The sequence below is a fragment of the Lonchura striata genome, chromosome 1 (genome assembly GCF_046129695.1).
Source record: "Lonchura striata isolate bLonStr1 chromosome 1, bLonStr1.mat, whole genome shotgun sequence".
Lineage (NCBI taxonomy): Eukaryota > Metazoa > Chordata > Aves > Passeriformes > Estrildidae > Lonchura > Lonchura striata.
In genome coordinates this window covers 151,856,296-151,872,670 of record NC_134603.1, presented here as the reverse complement: position 1 = coordinate 151,872,670, position 16,375 = coordinate 151,856,296, and the positions used below count along the sequence as shown (strand labels likewise).

Below are 16,375 nucleotides of genomic sequence, written 5' to 3'. Positions count from 1 at the left end.
TGCTTTCACCAAATAATGCATTTGGCACACAGTTCTGTTTTCTCTTGTAGTTTAAATTGCATTTTTTGAGAAGAGAGGACTGGGAACATTGAAATTTCTGATAGTGAAGTTGATTTCATCAACCACAATGTGATCAGTTGCTGCCATTTCCTTATCACCTTGTTTTGGTTTGCTCAGGAGAGACTGAACTTTGGTAGCATCTGTGTTCTTCAGAGTTAGAATTCAGATTTTTGCATGCTAGTCTCCAGACTTTAATTTTTATTTTATTATTCTTTTAATTGCTTTCAGGTTCTCAACCTTTTCATTGCACTGCTGCTGAATTCTTTTAGTGCTGACAGCCTCCAGACAACAGAGGATGATGGAGAGATGAAGAATCTTCGGATTGCCTTCGCTCGGATCCGCAAGGGATTCCACTTTGTCAAGAGCATGACGTGGGATGCCTGCTGTAGGAAGCTCAGGCAGATAAAGAAAGTGCACAAGAAGAAAATCAAATTGACTGCACAGAACTCGCTTGGGCTCAAGAGTGAAGAGAAAAAAAGTTGTAAAGAGAATTACAATAATGAATGGATTGAGAAAAATAAGGACAAATGCCCGGGTCTTGAAGATTTTGTTAGAAACCCCAACGTATTTGTTTGTGTCCCTATTGCTGAGGCAGAGGATACAAGTGAGGGTTTCGAAGATGATGATAAACTGAGCACATTTACTGACACAGAATGCAGCAAACAGGTAATGGATTTCTTCATTTGTGTTGGAACAGTAGAATTGTGGAGAGAGATGAAGGGAGGGAAGGATGTGTGGGAGAAGAGTCTCTAGCAGAACAGGGTGGGAGATGTTGATCCATTTCCAGAGAGTTACAAAGTTCTGAAATAGAACCAAATGTAAAAATATTTACAAGGGCAAATCATCCCTTGGAGCCTTTTAAAATCAAGATTCTTTCATGGTTTTAAAAGAAAAAATTTGCAGGAATTCTAGGTGGTGTGCTGTGGTGCATACAGGTAATTGCGGCAGTCCTTGGTGAACTTGGATTTTTTTTAATGTAAATATTTATGCATAATATTAACTGTTTTGGTATTATTTGCACAAAAGAGTGAAAATACATGTTCTGCATACAGAACATTATCATGGATTCAGAATATGAATTGATAGCTCTGATCCTTACTTGGTGTTTTTCCTTGCTGTGTGTAGTATGTAGTAATTATTAGAAGTGGATGGGATTAAGTATGGAGTGGCTGTACTAAGGACATATTTTTGATACTACATAATATATTTACCCTATTTCTTTGTGCTCTATGAATTTTCCAGTTCTGTTTCAATCACAATTGTCATTCTGCTATCACAATTTCCCATTTAAATTTCCCTCTTAATTCCTATGTAAGAATTCTCATTTAAGTTTTGAATAAATCACTAAAATGACTTCATGTGCTCTGTTGGGGAGACGTTCTATCCTTAGGTAAAATCAGAGACTCGAAATGATCCTTTCTTATAACACTTGTCTGGAGATTCCCACTTTAAATGAAACTTATAGTAAATTGGATTTTCACCTCTGACTTGTACGCTCCCTAAAAAGGCAAAAGAAAACCCTGCTAATCCAGTTTAATTTCAGGATGAAAATCATCTGAGGCAAAGAGGAGACAGAGCAAAAAATTCAGGCAGCTTGAGTAAAGGATCAGGATTTTCCTCTGAAGAATTCAGTGTGCTTTATCTAGGAAATGACATGAAGGGTGAACTCTCATCACCAGAAGAAAAAGAGGTAACAATTTTTTTTTTTTTAGTGATGTTAGTTTTCCAATACTGGTCAAACACAGGCATATTTCTGTTCAGGGATTTACCAAGAGAGAAGTTTAGTGCCAGAAGCAGCTCTGAACTTGCAGTACCTGGTCTGGCAGGACAAGAGCCAATATTGGAGCTGGAATTCTGTGAGCAAAATCAAAGGTTTTCTAGGTATTTATTTTAAAGAAAAATATAAGTATAGGAAATAGAGCATATAGAAATGGGAAAACTATGATGTAAGTTTGGTAGTAATTATGAATAATTTATAAAATACTCTAATACCTTCCAATTATTACATTCTGACCCCACAAAAATGGAGAATTAAAAAAAAAGAGAGATAAGCTTCCATGTGGGAAATTCTATCAAGTCTGCCTGTGTCCTAAGTATCTTGGATTCAAGAAACATAATGTTGGAAATTAGTTTCTCTCTCTGTCATTAAAGATAGTTGTTACCAGTTAACAGTGATTTGAAAATAATTTTGACTGTAGAATACATTTAAAGAAGTAAAAACCAGCATTATGGAAACATGGAACAAAAGCATAAAGTAAGTGATTGCTAACAAACTGCTGGCTCTTAACATTGTCTTTGGTTTAATGGGATGGCAAGAAGCTTTGTAACCCTGAAGAATACAGGGTATGATTCCAATTTCTACTTCCTAAACACTGTCATGGGTGCTCAATTCCTGGCACAATAATGGATATATTTGTCTGGGTCTCCTGTGTGAACACATCTTTCCATGATTTCATGGCTTTAAACCAAGTGATTTCTCCTCTTTTAAGAGCTACATTCACTAATATGCAATTTAAAAGCTCTTCAATTTCCCAGCTGATTAGGCAGTTACATCTGGTTCATGTAGATAGATATCGTAATTACAGAGCTTGGGCCTCTATTTGAATGAACCTATTGGTACTTCTAAGCTTATATCTTTTAAAACAAAAAATTTTATTCCATTACCAAAAATACTTGTAATATTAGTACATAACAAAGCTTTAGTTTTGAGTTTTAAAAATGTTAATGGATTGATTTATTCATTTGGACCCAAATTAGAAAGAATCAATGACTGATATTACTGTGCTCGATAGTTGGACAGGATCAGCTCTTCTGAAGTCAGCACAGTGGATCTGACAAATCCTGAAGATGTTTTAAAACAGATTCCAGAATTTTCTGAAGACTTCAAGACTCCAGAAGAGTGTTTTCCAGAAGGTAAAACTCTCATGGTTTCACTACTGGGAAGTGAGAAGAGGGAAAACTCAACTTGTTTCTCTAGTGAGGCTGAGTCATAGGGTCAGATTATTTTCAGTTAATTTTAGTTATTTGAAAAAAACCTAAATAGTTGTCCCCATCTAGTCAACATAGAGGCTGAAACGCCTGAAAAATAAAACCCTTTCCTCTAAAAGCAATTGCTTCCAAGTGGGACATGGGCAATAGCATAGACCCGCCCCTCCCTGCCCCATTCTGAAAAGTAGGATTGTGAGGTGAGATGAATTTCACTCAGTTCAAAAGCAACCAAGTCACTCTGGGGGTTTAACATAACAGAAATGTGTGGGATCAGGTCTCACATGGCAATGGTCACCTGGCACATCAGATTTATTAACACTTTGCAGCAGTAAATTATTCCTTGAATAATATTTAATGAACAATCTCAAACAAAGGAGTGAAATAAGCAGAAGAAGCTGCTAAGATGAATTGAATTTCTAGAGGGTGATGATTAGGGAATCATAGAATTACTTGGGTTGGAAAGGACCTTAAATATAATCCAGTAATCTCTTCCAATTGTCAGATGATATCTAGATTTGCAAGTTGTTCTAGGGTGTGTTCAGTACTTTTATGATTTCTTCCTACCCTAATTTGGAACAGCACTGGCTTTCACATCAGTCCTGACAAATTTTGGTGACTTTCTGTGCTGGGGTTACAGCATCTCATCTCTGCTTTCCAAAGAGGGTGCAGAAACTGAGAAGGACTTTTGTAACATCAAGACTTTTTCCCATGGCCTTGAAGTTTTGTGTGCCCCAACAGCAGGCCAGTGAGAGCCTGTCCAGTGTCTCAGAAATGTCTTGAAATAATGGAAAGTTGTCCAAATGGGCTCTACCTATTGTGTATATTAATAGGAGCTACAAGGCAGATTAAACTAGATGTATCCCAATTTTTTTTTTCTCTCAGTAAAACAGGGAAAACCAGCAACCACAAAGCAGTAACTGTGACCATTGACTTTGTCCTATCCCCAGAATCTCCTGGCCATGCCTTGACATTCACCTGCCTTCCTTCCATGCACTCAATGCTGTCTCTCATTTCAGGTTGTGCTCGGTACTTCCATTGTTGCCTGGATAGTGCTGCAAAGTTGGGAGGAGAAACCTGGTGGAATCTGAGAAAAACTTGCTACCAGATTGTGGAACATTCTTGGTTTGAATCCTTTATTGTGTTCATGATTCTTCTGAGCAGTGGAGCCCTGGTGGGTGTAGCACAGTTTCATGTATTCATGAAGGACTTTTTGCTTTAATTTGCACCCAGAGAAGTTGTTTTTACCAACAAATAAACTGAATATCTTTGAACTCATAAAGAGGGAAGAGTCTGCAAATAGCAGTCATTTATTCATCATTTTAATTATTGCAAATCTGTTATTAATATTATTAAAAATTATAAGAGAGCATGAGCTAAGTTAAGAATATATGAATCTCAAAAGCTGTTTCTCTCCTGGCTGTTTACTGGATTTCTTTGCAGGAAGTTATGTCATAATTGTGAAATATTAAGGACATTTTATACCATTAAAACAAACAAGTGACTCTTAATACTTGGGGGATATAAGCTTAGTTCTCTTCAATATATAAACTTGATTATCTAAATTTCTAAATGTATGTGTGTATTTTTATCCTGTCCTCCCAGGATTTCATTGTGCAGGAAGGATGCATCCACAGGGGTGTGTTATATAGAGAAAAAGAAAGAGAAGGCATGGGGAGAATTACACTTTTATCAGCTGGCACAGTAACAAATGGTGTTCAGATCTATTGTATTAAAACAAACTGAATGATGAAGGGGTCTCAGTGTTGCTTGACTTCAAATGTACAATGTAAATTTATGATTTTTGCCATTTATCTTTATCCATTATGATTTCAGGCATTTGAAGACATCCATATACATAAGAGAGAAAGAATTCAAGCGATATTAGGATTTCTTGACAAAATGTTCACTTACATCTTTGTCCTGGAGATGCTCCTGAAGTGGGTGGCTTATGGCTTCAAGAAGTATTTCACCAATGCCTGGTGCTGGCTGGACTTCCTTATTATAGATGTGAGTTCTGCCCTTGCTGTTCCTATACAGCACTAGCAGCAGAATCCTTGATTATTTTCTGGCTGTAAATTTCGGACTGTAACCCCTGGAGCAATGGTGTCAGGGTATTGTACTCCTGGCACTGAAAGCATGGTTTTGTTTGTTGGTTGGGTTTTTTTAAACAGAAATAAAGGAAACAGGATGTTGTTAATACATTTCCTTTGTCTTCCCACTCAGGTCTCTTTGATAAACCTCTTTGGCAGTACCTTTGGCCCCATGAAATCTCTCAGGACTCTGCGAGCTCTGAGACCCTTGAGAGCACTGTCACGATTTGAGGGAATGAGGGTAAGACTGGTTGCAAACCAAAGCTTGTCACAACTCATGAGCACATCACAGGTTTGTGACTCATCACTGTGCCTTTATGAAGTGCACATGTTCACCCTGAGCTCAGCTTAGGAACTATAAAGTGAATTTTTAAAGAGATCCTTGGTTGTGCTTTTCTGTACTTGGGCATTCCCTATAAATTTTCCTGGAGTGAGTCATCTAAGTGCAGTTGCAATTAAAACTGGCCTAGGTGGAACTTTATTCCTTTGCTGCTCAGACATTCTTGTGTTCCTGTCTTACTGAGATAGGCAAAAATAAAACAGAGAATAAGAACTTATAATTTTTGAAATCTGATAGCAAGCTAACTCGGAGGAAAGAGTCATTTCAATTTTGAAAGATTTTACTGGATTGATTTACAAAACCGTAGCCTATTAAAAAGTACTTTGCTCAAATTATTGTTTCAAATAGAGTTCTTTCAGAAAACAGAAGTGTTTGTCTGTAGAACATTAGATTTTCTTTTCCCATCAAAAGAGCACATTTATTTATTCATTTTTTTTTATTCTGAAACTGAGACTGAAAATTCTGTGGTTGCAATCCTGATACTGTGAAGACAGAGAGAAATGTCATTACATTAATTAGTAGAATGTATCAAAATTTCCATGTCTGGAACAAATTTTGATGTAGAAACAGGTGATGTCATATTTTCTGTCTTCCGATGAAGAATGTGTGTGGCACAGTCTCCAAAAAACCTTCACAAAGTCTTTTGATTTTTTTGCTGGTCCATCAAGTTTTTCTTTGCTATCTCACAGATGAGTTCACTGCCTTCACTGTGAAATTCTAAGAAATGTTCTCACCCATTCCCTTACCCATTTTTTCAAAGCAATCTCTTATGTCTTAGCATACATTTAAAATCTGCATGGTCACTTTTCTGTGGTTGGAAATGTACAGGAAATGTACCTGGCTTATGGTTATAGACCCCAAACACAATCATAATCCCCTAAAAATAAATGAAACAAATTATCAATGGAAAATTATTACTGATCCGTTTAAGAACTGCTTTTGACAGTCTTAAAAATAGTCCTCTGCACTAGTGCTCATGGGTGAATACTTCAGAAATGTTATGTTAATAAAGTCGAAAACAAAGAAACAAATAGGCACTGTCCTATTCCAAAAACAAGGGAAAGTAAAAAAAAAACATATAAAGGGTGGACTCACATTCTAGTAGTGGTAAGTTCTCACAGCAGACCAAGAAATATCAACTGTTTCTTTGAAAGCCTAATAGACACTAAAGATTCAAGGTCCCCCTCCCAGCTGTGACTAGTGTGACTGTGACTATTTACATAGAAATTTTTGTTTGCAGAGATCTGTAAGTGCTTACAGCTACCTGAGCTCATCCTTTTTTCTGAAACATATTTTTACTCTCCCTTTTCATCCAAGGTTGTGGTCAATGCCCTCCTGGGAGCCATCCCTTCCATCATGAATGTTCTGCTGGTCTGCCTCATCTTCTGGCTCATCTTCAGCATCATGGGAGTGAACCTCTTTGCTGGGAAGTTTGGGAAATGTGTCAATATGACAGATGAAAATTCTGTATTAGATAACAACATCAAGAACAAAACAGACTGTGGGATGTATAACAACACTGGAAAAATATTCTGGGTCAATGTTAAAGTCAATTTTGATAATGTTGGCTCTGGCTATCTGGCTCTTCTTCAGGTGGTAAGTGCTGCTTGTTCTCAGCAGCCAGCACTTGTCCAATGGGTTTGACCTTTTGTCAGTTCCTAACTCGTCTCTGAGGGTGATGCAAGGAGTGAAATATCCTGCAGAATATCCTGCAGCTTGCTCCCCCCGTGTAGCTGGCTGTTCATGCACACAAATGGGAAAAGGGGGACAGATGAGTCCCTGCCATGACTTTCCAGGTGATAAAGGAACATCTGGTGGGCAAGTGCTGTTGCAGCCTCCAGCAGTTTCATGATTCTGAGAGCTTGATTCCATCTCAGAAGGAATTCTGGGACAAATAGTGACCTTTTCTGTCAAAATGTGGATCTATTCAGCTGTGAGGGTTGCATGATGAAGGTTTCATCATACAACCTAGGATTCTGACAGAATCCTAGGATAGGATTCCAGCTTCCACGCTGATGAAGGTTTGCTCTGTCAGAATCCTAGGATAAAGTGTTCTGTCTCCCTCTTGAGAGCTCTCATGGCCTGATGAGGCTGAGAACGCCGCACAGAGCAGCAGCCAGAGCTGGGGGCTTTGTGCCTGTGAACACAGCAAAGGCTCTTGCTCCAGTCAGTGTCATTCAGATATTGCAAATGATGTGAAGACTTTTAAGGTCAAAGTTCAACACATTTTCCATAATCTCTCATTCCAGGCAACATTTAAAGGTTGGATGGATATCATGTATGCAGCAGTAGATTCACGAGAGGTCAGTCATTTTATTCAAAGCATATTTTTGGTGAATGCTGCTGCTTTCTGCAAATGCAGTATTCATTTTGCACTTCTACATCTGCTGTTTGTCTGTGCTAAATACTACCAGTAATTATTTTTTGTGAGATGATGTAAACATTTAATCTGCAAATGACTCATGGCATCCTGAAGCTTTTCTGTTGCAATGGGGAAAGGGTTTCAGCTCTAGATCCACCCACTTAAGCAGAACCAAGTGGTATGGCTCAGTAAGGAAAGAAATTGAAATGTAGATGATGTCTTAATTTCATCAGGAGTTCAAAAGAATAAAAGAATTTTTAAAGCATATTAATATTATAATATTAGCATTTTTATATATGAAAATATAAATAATATATAAAAATATGAAAATACTAATAATAGTATTTTCATATATTGATGTTTTTGTGTGTTTAAATGTTTTTCTTCTTTGTTCTCCAATTTGAAAAGTTATTTTTCTTCTTCCAATTTTCTTTTTATTCATAATAACCATCACAGAAATTTTTTGTTAAGAAGAGAAAAAAGAGCAACAACGTATCTAGACCAAGACTATTAATGGCAAGAGCTTGGAATTTGACTTCTACATAGTTTGTTTGGTTTTTCATGTACTGAAAAATTTACAGCTCCTGTTTGTATTGGAAGGAACTGAACTGGTGCTTCTGCAATGCCTATGAAAATCATGTCAAGAATATTCAAACAAAATTTTGTGTTAACACTATTGGTAGTTTTAAACGATACCACTTTTGTCACAATTAGCAGTAAGGCTGTAAATCTTTGTTCCTCCTGAAATCAATTTTTGAAAGGAGCTTCAATATGAAGATTATTCTCAATTGCAGTCACACAGCTATATTATTTCTCAAGTTGCTTCTCATTCTTGCAGAAAGATGATCAGCCAGAGATGGAGAACAGTCTCTATATGTATCTCTACTTTGTGAGCTTCATCATCTTTGGGTCTTTTTTCACCCTGAACCTCTTTGTTGGTGTCATCATTGACAACTTTAACCAGCAAAAGAAAAAGATAAGTGAATTGGTTGTGTTTTAGAAACAAGGTCCTATACGTGGAATCTAAAACTTCTATTGGCATTTACCAGAGCTTTCCTAATTAAGGTGCAAGAAATAACTTTCTCCTTTCTTTTTCCCTGTAACCTGAACACCTAAATCTTCCCCAAACATTTCAAAACCTCTTAAAAATTCACTCCTTTTGGAGAACTCAGCATGACAGCAGACTCATTAATTAGAAAGGAGTCTGAAACTGATACTCTGAGTGATTTGGATATTCAGCAAGCCCAGCACATGGGAAGCCAGGGGAAGATCTGATCCTGTCCATGTTTTTTGTTTCCATGCCTTTTGAATGAACTGAGTTTCACACCAAGGTCTCTACTCTGTGAATGGCTGGTTTGTGGCACTGATTTTTTGGACACAGTTACATGATATGAAATAAGAGCCAGAAACAGCAAGGTGTGGAAAAGGAAGGAATGCCAGTTTCCAGCATTTTAGACATTTTAAGTACAGTAGTTTTGCTCTTCACTGAATAACAGTGACATTTCTTTGTATACTTAGGTGGGGAAGATATCTTTATGACAGAAGAACAGAAAAAATACTACAATGCAATGAAAAAGCTGGGATCCAAGAAACCTCAAAAACCCATTCCAAGACCTTTGGTAAACTGAATACTTCACTGGGAAAATGTATTGCAAAAATGCAATTTAATTCACTGGAAAGTGCATATATTTATATATTGCACATAAAATATTCTTAATGTCTTTACATTGATACTCACACAGTGCTCTAAAGTCAGTTCCACAGCAAAAAGTTGACTGAATTATTTTACAGGTTAAATATTTATAAAGTTCTCTGCATAAATATTATTGGGTTCTGTATTCTCCTTGGAAGTGATAAAACTTCAAGATGGGAAGGGATTTTTAATGTAATTTTTGTACTCTCTCCCATTTCTCCAACTTCATTGTAGCTGAGTGACTTTGCAACATAAAAATTGGAAATGTTGGAAACGCGTATGGATGGGTACTCCTTATTTTCATAACTGATGTCAGAAGTATGTTTTTCTCCCTCTAGAACAGATACCAAGGTTTCCTTTTCAACATTGTGACATCCCAAATGTTTGATGTTGTCATCATGGGTCTCATCTGCCTCAACATGATCACAATGATGGTGGAAACTTATGAGCAAAGTGAAACGAAGACAAACATACTCAGCAAAATCAATATACTCTTCGTTACCATCTTTACTGCAGAATGCGTGCTGAAATTGCTGGCTCTGAGGCAGTACTACTTCTCAAATGCCTGGAACATATTTGATTTAGTTGTTGTTATTATGTCACTTGTTGGTAAGCAAAATTGTCTTGAAAATTCTTTACTATATCAATCATTACTCTTTTTAGAAAGGAAAAAATTAGTTAAAATGTATTAATTGCAAATAGTCATTGAAATGTAAGTCATAATACTATAAGGTCTTAAGGAAAAAATAAGCAAGATTATATTAAATAATATTAAATGAGATTCAAGCATATTGAACAGGTAAACTTTTGGTGTTACCTTAGTAACCCCATAAGCTTTAGAATTTTATTTGTACCTTTGGCTGGTTTGTTATAAATTGTCTAACAGCTTTTATCCTTAAATAATATGTCTGCACAATATAAATATATACACTTTATAATGTGTATATATATTTATAATGGTTCTTTATTTTTTTCTCATCTGAAACACAGAATGAATAACTCATCATAGCAGTGCCACGTTACATGATAATTTCCATTGTCACAGATATAGTACAAATTAAGAACTATTCAATTAGATCAATTATTTGGTTTTGTCATCTGTGTTTTTGACAGATGACTGAAATATATAGAAAAATAGGAATATAATATATAGAAAAATGGGAATATTCTATACATATTCCAGAAATACTGGAATATGAATAGACTAGGAAGACTGCAATTAGATTATAGCCTGTAGAATTCCATTTCTGTAAATGGCATTGCTGACTGAAAATAAGGGTTCTCACTTTGTAACACGATAGAAAAGGTCACCAAAAATGTATTAGTTTTTACTTGAAGGGATTGCAATGGAAGAATGGGGTAAAGAGCTCTGTTGCAAATTTGAGCTTCTTGCCAATTGCTAGCACTGCCCTAGCAACAGGCATTTAGGGCAAGAAGGATATTTCAGTTCTTTACTATGGCTCTTGGGTGTCTTAGGTAAGTATGGCTCTTGAGAAATTATGTTTCTGGACTGTAAATACAGAAAAATTTATCCAAAACAGCTGCACGCAAAAAAGACAAGCCTCTTCTAGTGCCACTAGGTGTCATTTATTTCATTCAGACAAAGCAAAAATAACATTCATGCGTAGCTCTGTCCCTGAATGAACCAAAAGTCATTGTAGAGTGGCATGCACAGCTTCTATGTTCATCACTCTGTTTGCTTCTACATATCATGCCTATATTATCTAAATGATAACCATGACGTGGCATTATATCTCGTTTTCTTAGTTTAGCTTTGTAGTTTCAGTATTTGAAGACAAATGTAGGAGGTAATTTGAATCTGCTGAAATATTCATGCAACCAGAGTCAAAGAAAACCATCAGTCATCAAGTGTCAACTGATACAGATATTTGAAGTTGTGCCACAAATTTTCTTGTCATTTTTTGTGCAACAGTGACTGTCCTCTGATGGCTGAAGAGTGTAGCTCATAATTACTGATTTCAACAACTATTATTTCAATTCAACTTCTCCTAAAAGTTATTCTGGTAGGGCTTAGCAAACACACATCAGATTTTTTGAGCTGTGAATATATTATCATTCCAGCCTCTTTACTAGTTAAGAAAAAATTTGATATTCTAACAAGTTGTTATCCTCTCCTTTTCAGCCTTACTGCTTTCCAGCATTGGCAAAGCCTTTGAACATTTCTTACCACCCACACTCTTCAGGGTCATTCGCTTGGCCCGGATTGGCCGGATCCTGAGACTCATCCGGGGAGCCAAAGGAATTCGAACTCTCCTGTTTGCCTTAATGATGTCCCTTCCTGCTCTGTTCAACATTGGCCTCTTGCTGTTTCTGGTCATGTTCATTTATGCCATTTTTGGCATGGCTAACTTTGCCTATGTGAAGATGGAAGGTGGCATTGATGACATGTTCAACTTCCAAACCTTTGCTAACAGCATGCTCTGTCTCTTCCAAATCACCACATCAGCTGGCTGGGATGGTCTTCTCAGTCCTATTTTAAACACTGGGCCACCATTCTGTGATCCAAACATAAATGGTACAGTGGGTGAATGCGGTAAACCTGCCATAGGTATTATTTATTTTGTAAGTTATATCATTATATCATTTCTAATTGTTGTAAACATGTATATAGCCATTATTTTGGAGAATTTCAATGCTGCCACTGAGGAAAGTGCAGAGCCTTTAGGGGAAGATGACTTTGATATCTTTTATGAAATCTGGGAGAAGTTTGATCCTGAGGCAACTCAGTTTATAACTTTCTCTGCACTTTCAGACTTTGCAGATGCTCTGCCCAAGCCCTTGTGTGTACCAAAACCAAACAAAGTTGAACTCACAGCAATGGACCTGCCTGTGGTCAGTGGGGACAAGATACACTGCTTGGATATCTTGTTTGCTTTCACCAAGAGGGTGTTGGGAGATTCTGGGGAGCTGGATACTCTGAGAGTACAAATGGAGGAGAAATTCATGGCTGCCAATCCATCAAAACAATCCTACGAGCCCATATCAACCACGCTCAGCCACAGGCAAGAGGAGGCGTCGGCCACGGTGATCCAGCGTGCCTACAGGAGTTATCTGCTCCAGCGCTCCCTCAAACAGGCTTCCTACCTGTACCAGCACAGAACTGGCAGCTCTGACACTCTGGGAGATGCTGCTCCAGAAAACGAAGGACTTATTGCATCTATGCTGCGTGCAAATTATGGTCCTAGCAGGTCTGAAACGTCGTCCTCAGTGTCCATCCCTCCGTCGTATTACAGCGTCACAAGAGAGAGTAGTGGCAATCTTGTGGTTGAGAATGTAGAAATAACAGGCAATCAACAATCTCCAGACATTAAGTAGTAAATTGGTGTCAAAGTTGTTAAGAATATTTTTACATTTTCACAGAAGATTATATTGTAAATACATGTCAGCAGAGGCAGCTTCCCTATGAAACCAGGTCTGTTGGTGGTGATCAGTTAATTATGGCAGCTGAGAATCGTGGCCTTTGGCTCTGCTGTGTTCAGTTTTTTTCAATATTTTCCTATTCAGAGAAAGGTTTTGGATCTGTTTGATCAATGGCATCTCACTGAAAAGCAGGTCCCACAGTACCTGGGTGCTGTGACATGTTCACATGCAACCTCAGCTGATATTTCCCCTGTACAGGAAGCAAAGTCCAAGCACCAATGGATTTACTGGAGAACAGAAAATGAATGTCAATATGAGTATAAATTGAGGAATGGAAAGGAAATAAAATGTATTCCATTCCTAATTGCTACTATCATTATAAACCTGTTTAGCAAATTGCTGATGATTTTTTATTTTTTTTTTATGTTTGGGGACAGATGTGCCACAAACATAGACCCTGCATGATCCACAAATATTCCACAGTGTAGTGGACTTCCCATATGATTGATTTAAAGAATAAACCATGGCATGTATGTTATCATAGTTGTGTTACTGAAGTTTAATGAAATAATAAATACAACTCTTAGTATTACACAAGCCATACTGAGCAGAGCAAACCTTGCTTTATGTTTTGCCTGTGAGGATTATTTTTTTTAACCTGGTTTCCTCTGGCAGTGACGTGAAGGCAGCTGTACCATCAATCACTCCATAAAAATTTGTATTTACTGCATACTTTCCTCAAACTTCTCCTAACGTCTGAGTTTTGTGTTCAAGTTCATTCTTGACAATGTGGCAGAGAAGAGAAATACAAATAACACTGGCTGGAAATTGGTAATTTCACTTCAGCTGCTCCCTTAGACACCAGAAACCAAGGCTGGGGAGCTCCACATGAGACCCATCAGAGGCATCCTTGGCCATGAGGATGAACATCATCTGTGGCCATGGGTGTGTCCCTTTGGGAGGTAGGAGCCTTTCTCCCTCCTGCCCGTGTTTCTCTGATGGGAGAACCAGCCTTCTCTCTACTGCAAAGGTTAGAAGAGATAAAATTATCAGAAATGTAGGCAATTAGGAAATCTAGGTTGAAATACTTGGGTCTAGGGTTAACGTAAGCCTAAGGATGTAATCACAAATTCTGCTTCTCATGGAACTATGTGTGCAGATGGGCTCTCATGGTTTCTCATCTCACCACATATTCCTTATGAAGTCTTTATCTTCATGTCCTCATACTTTGGGCTTCTCAGAAAGACACATGTCCACACACTACTTACTCTTTTGTCCTGTGTACATTTACTTTGGAGATACGTCCAGCTGATGCACTTTGCTGTCTAAGGACTGTTGTGTTTCCCTTTGTCACATGCTGGATGTAGTCACAAAGTACCCCTGACATTTTCATTTCTTATGTACACTAATGTCTTTAAGGTTAAGATGCTTTTTATTTTTTTTAGTTGCAAGGTTGCAGCTCTGTGATCACTGTTGGGTTTGGCAGGTTCTGGCAAGGCTCGGGTGAGCTTTTCCCTCCACACTGATTTTAGCCAGAAAAGAACCCAGTGACTGAGTGGGACCTGCTGTGCACTTGTTTGCAACCTGCAGCAAGTTTTCTTCTCTCTTGAATGCCCCTTCTCTCTGGTAGCAGTTATATTCATATGTCTTGTGTTTCTTTCTTCTTCTGTCTTTTCCACCTCTTCAGATTGTGAGCTTTTTGGACAGAAATTCTCTTTTACTATGGATGGTAATTAGACCTAATAACAAGAATTTGTTTTCAGTTAATATTGTCTGAAGACTGATTCAAATAAATAATATTTGTAGTACCTTTTAGTTTCATCTGTGGTATTCCCTTAACTTCTCCCTAGCCATTCCTGAAATGGTAGCACCTTTAATTAGTTTTGACTAATACTTCCTCAGATTTTAATGTAGATGCACAGTGCATCTGTGTTATTCAGGAAAGTCAACAGCTATGTGCCTTTAGGACCCAGGGGCTCTATTCCTTCAAATAAAAAATAAATCTAACAACTATAAAAGAATTAATGAAATTAAATAGGTTTATCTGGCTAAAATTATATTTAACCACTTTCACAGCATATGAACAACCCCAGCTGAGGAGCTGACTACATGGCACTGATGGGATGGTGTTTCCCAGCTCCAGCTTGTTCAGTGTCAGCTTCCCAAGACATGTAGGATGCACTGAGGAGCTGTAATGAGCCCCCTGCATCATTCTCATGGATTTGGGTGTGCACTGAACAGCCCTGGTATCACATCCTCCCAGGAGATTGTATTAAACACATCCATGCCTAAATGTGGTGTGACTCATCTTTGCCAGTTTGTGTGCCAGGAAGAAGTAATTTTTTATTGTAAGAGCAGTTAATTGCTGGTCAGATATATACAAGCATCACTGTGTCCTTCTCTCTGGAAAGGCCACCCTGAAACAGAGCCAGAGCTCCACCTAAGTAGGAGATCAGATGCCAAAGTTCACTTGGTACCCTAAGTGAATTGTTTGTTGATGTAAGAAATTATAAATACCCTCTAGGGTGAATTTTATCTTCTACAGAAACTTTGAGTGAAAGTGATACTATTTTAGGGAAGAGAGTTCCCTTGCCATATTCTTTAATCACAGAATTAAAGAATGGGTTGGGTTGGAAGGGATTAAAGACAATTCTGTTCCAACCCTGCCATGGCATGGACACCTTCCACTATCCCAGGCTGCTCCAAGCCCTGTCCAACCTGGTCTTGGACACTGCCAAGGATCCAAGAAGTGTCCAGCTTCTCTGGGCACCCTGTGCCAGGGCATCACCATCCTTTTAGAAAAATATCTTATGTCAAAGATGAACATACCCTCTTTCAGTCTAAAACCCCAATAAAAAGTCTCCCTCCATCTTTCTTATAAACCCTCTTTATGTAATGAAAGGCCACAAGAAAATCTTCCGAGACACAAGGAGGCCCCAATCATTTGGGAGATAAAATTCTGAATATAAGCATGGCAGTTATAAAATGTGCCCTTGGAAATAAATAATCTTCCAAATCCTTCTGGTTCACCTCTGAGCCTCTCAATTTTGGATTCTACTGATGTCTTTAAAACATCATGATTTTCTGTGGTGACAGTGTGACATACAGCCTTATTTCCAGATGAATTGCTTCCCTTTTTTAGTCATTCAGAGCAATATTTCATGTGATTTTAGTCATTTAATCAACAGCTACATCTTCCATAAACTATATATCACGTAAAATTTTACCCCAAATTATTTCATTTTTAAAGAGGTTATAAATGCAGACCAAAGAAAAAAAAATAATTGAGGCCTGAGAGCTTTTCCCCTTGACAGACCAAGAGCACCATGAGCTCAACAATGTGATCAGTTTGTTTCTTTGATAGTGATGAGGAACAATAATTATATGAATGAATGACATGAGAACTCAAGAACATCTGTACTTCTCTGTAGTGGACTTCATTTTACCACCTAAAGCACACA

General features: G+C 37.7%; 1 protein-coding gene across 1 annotated transcript in view; it reads left to right on the top strand.

Moving 5' to 3' along the window:
- Nucleotides 1-12,869, top strand: part of LOC110484557 (sodium channel protein type 5 subunit alpha) — a 32,250-nt gene extending 19,381 nt beyond the window's left edge. Inside the window, exons 16-26 of the mRNA XM_021555307.2 lie at nt 289-726; nt 2,853-2,973; nt 4,065-4,219; nt 4,882-5,055; nt 5,272-5,379; nt 6,796-7,074; nt 7,728-7,781; nt 8,679-8,820; nt 9,359-9,459; nt 9,872-10,142; nt 11,677-12,869. Of these exons, the coding sequence (XP_021410982.1) occupies nt 289-726; nt 2,853-2,973; nt 4,065-4,219; nt 4,882-5,055; nt 5,272-5,379; nt 6,796-7,074; nt 7,728-7,781; nt 8,679-8,820; nt 9,359-9,459; nt 9,872-10,142; nt 11,677-12,869 (3,036 nt within the window). The remainder of the gene's footprint in view (nt 1-288; nt 727-2,852; nt 2,974-4,064; nt 4,220-4,881; nt 5,056-5,271; nt 5,380-6,795; nt 7,075-7,727; nt 7,782-8,678; nt 8,821-9,358; nt 9,460-9,871; nt 10,143-11,676) is intronic.
- The last annotated feature ends 3,506 nt before the right edge of the window (nt 12,870-16,375 follow it).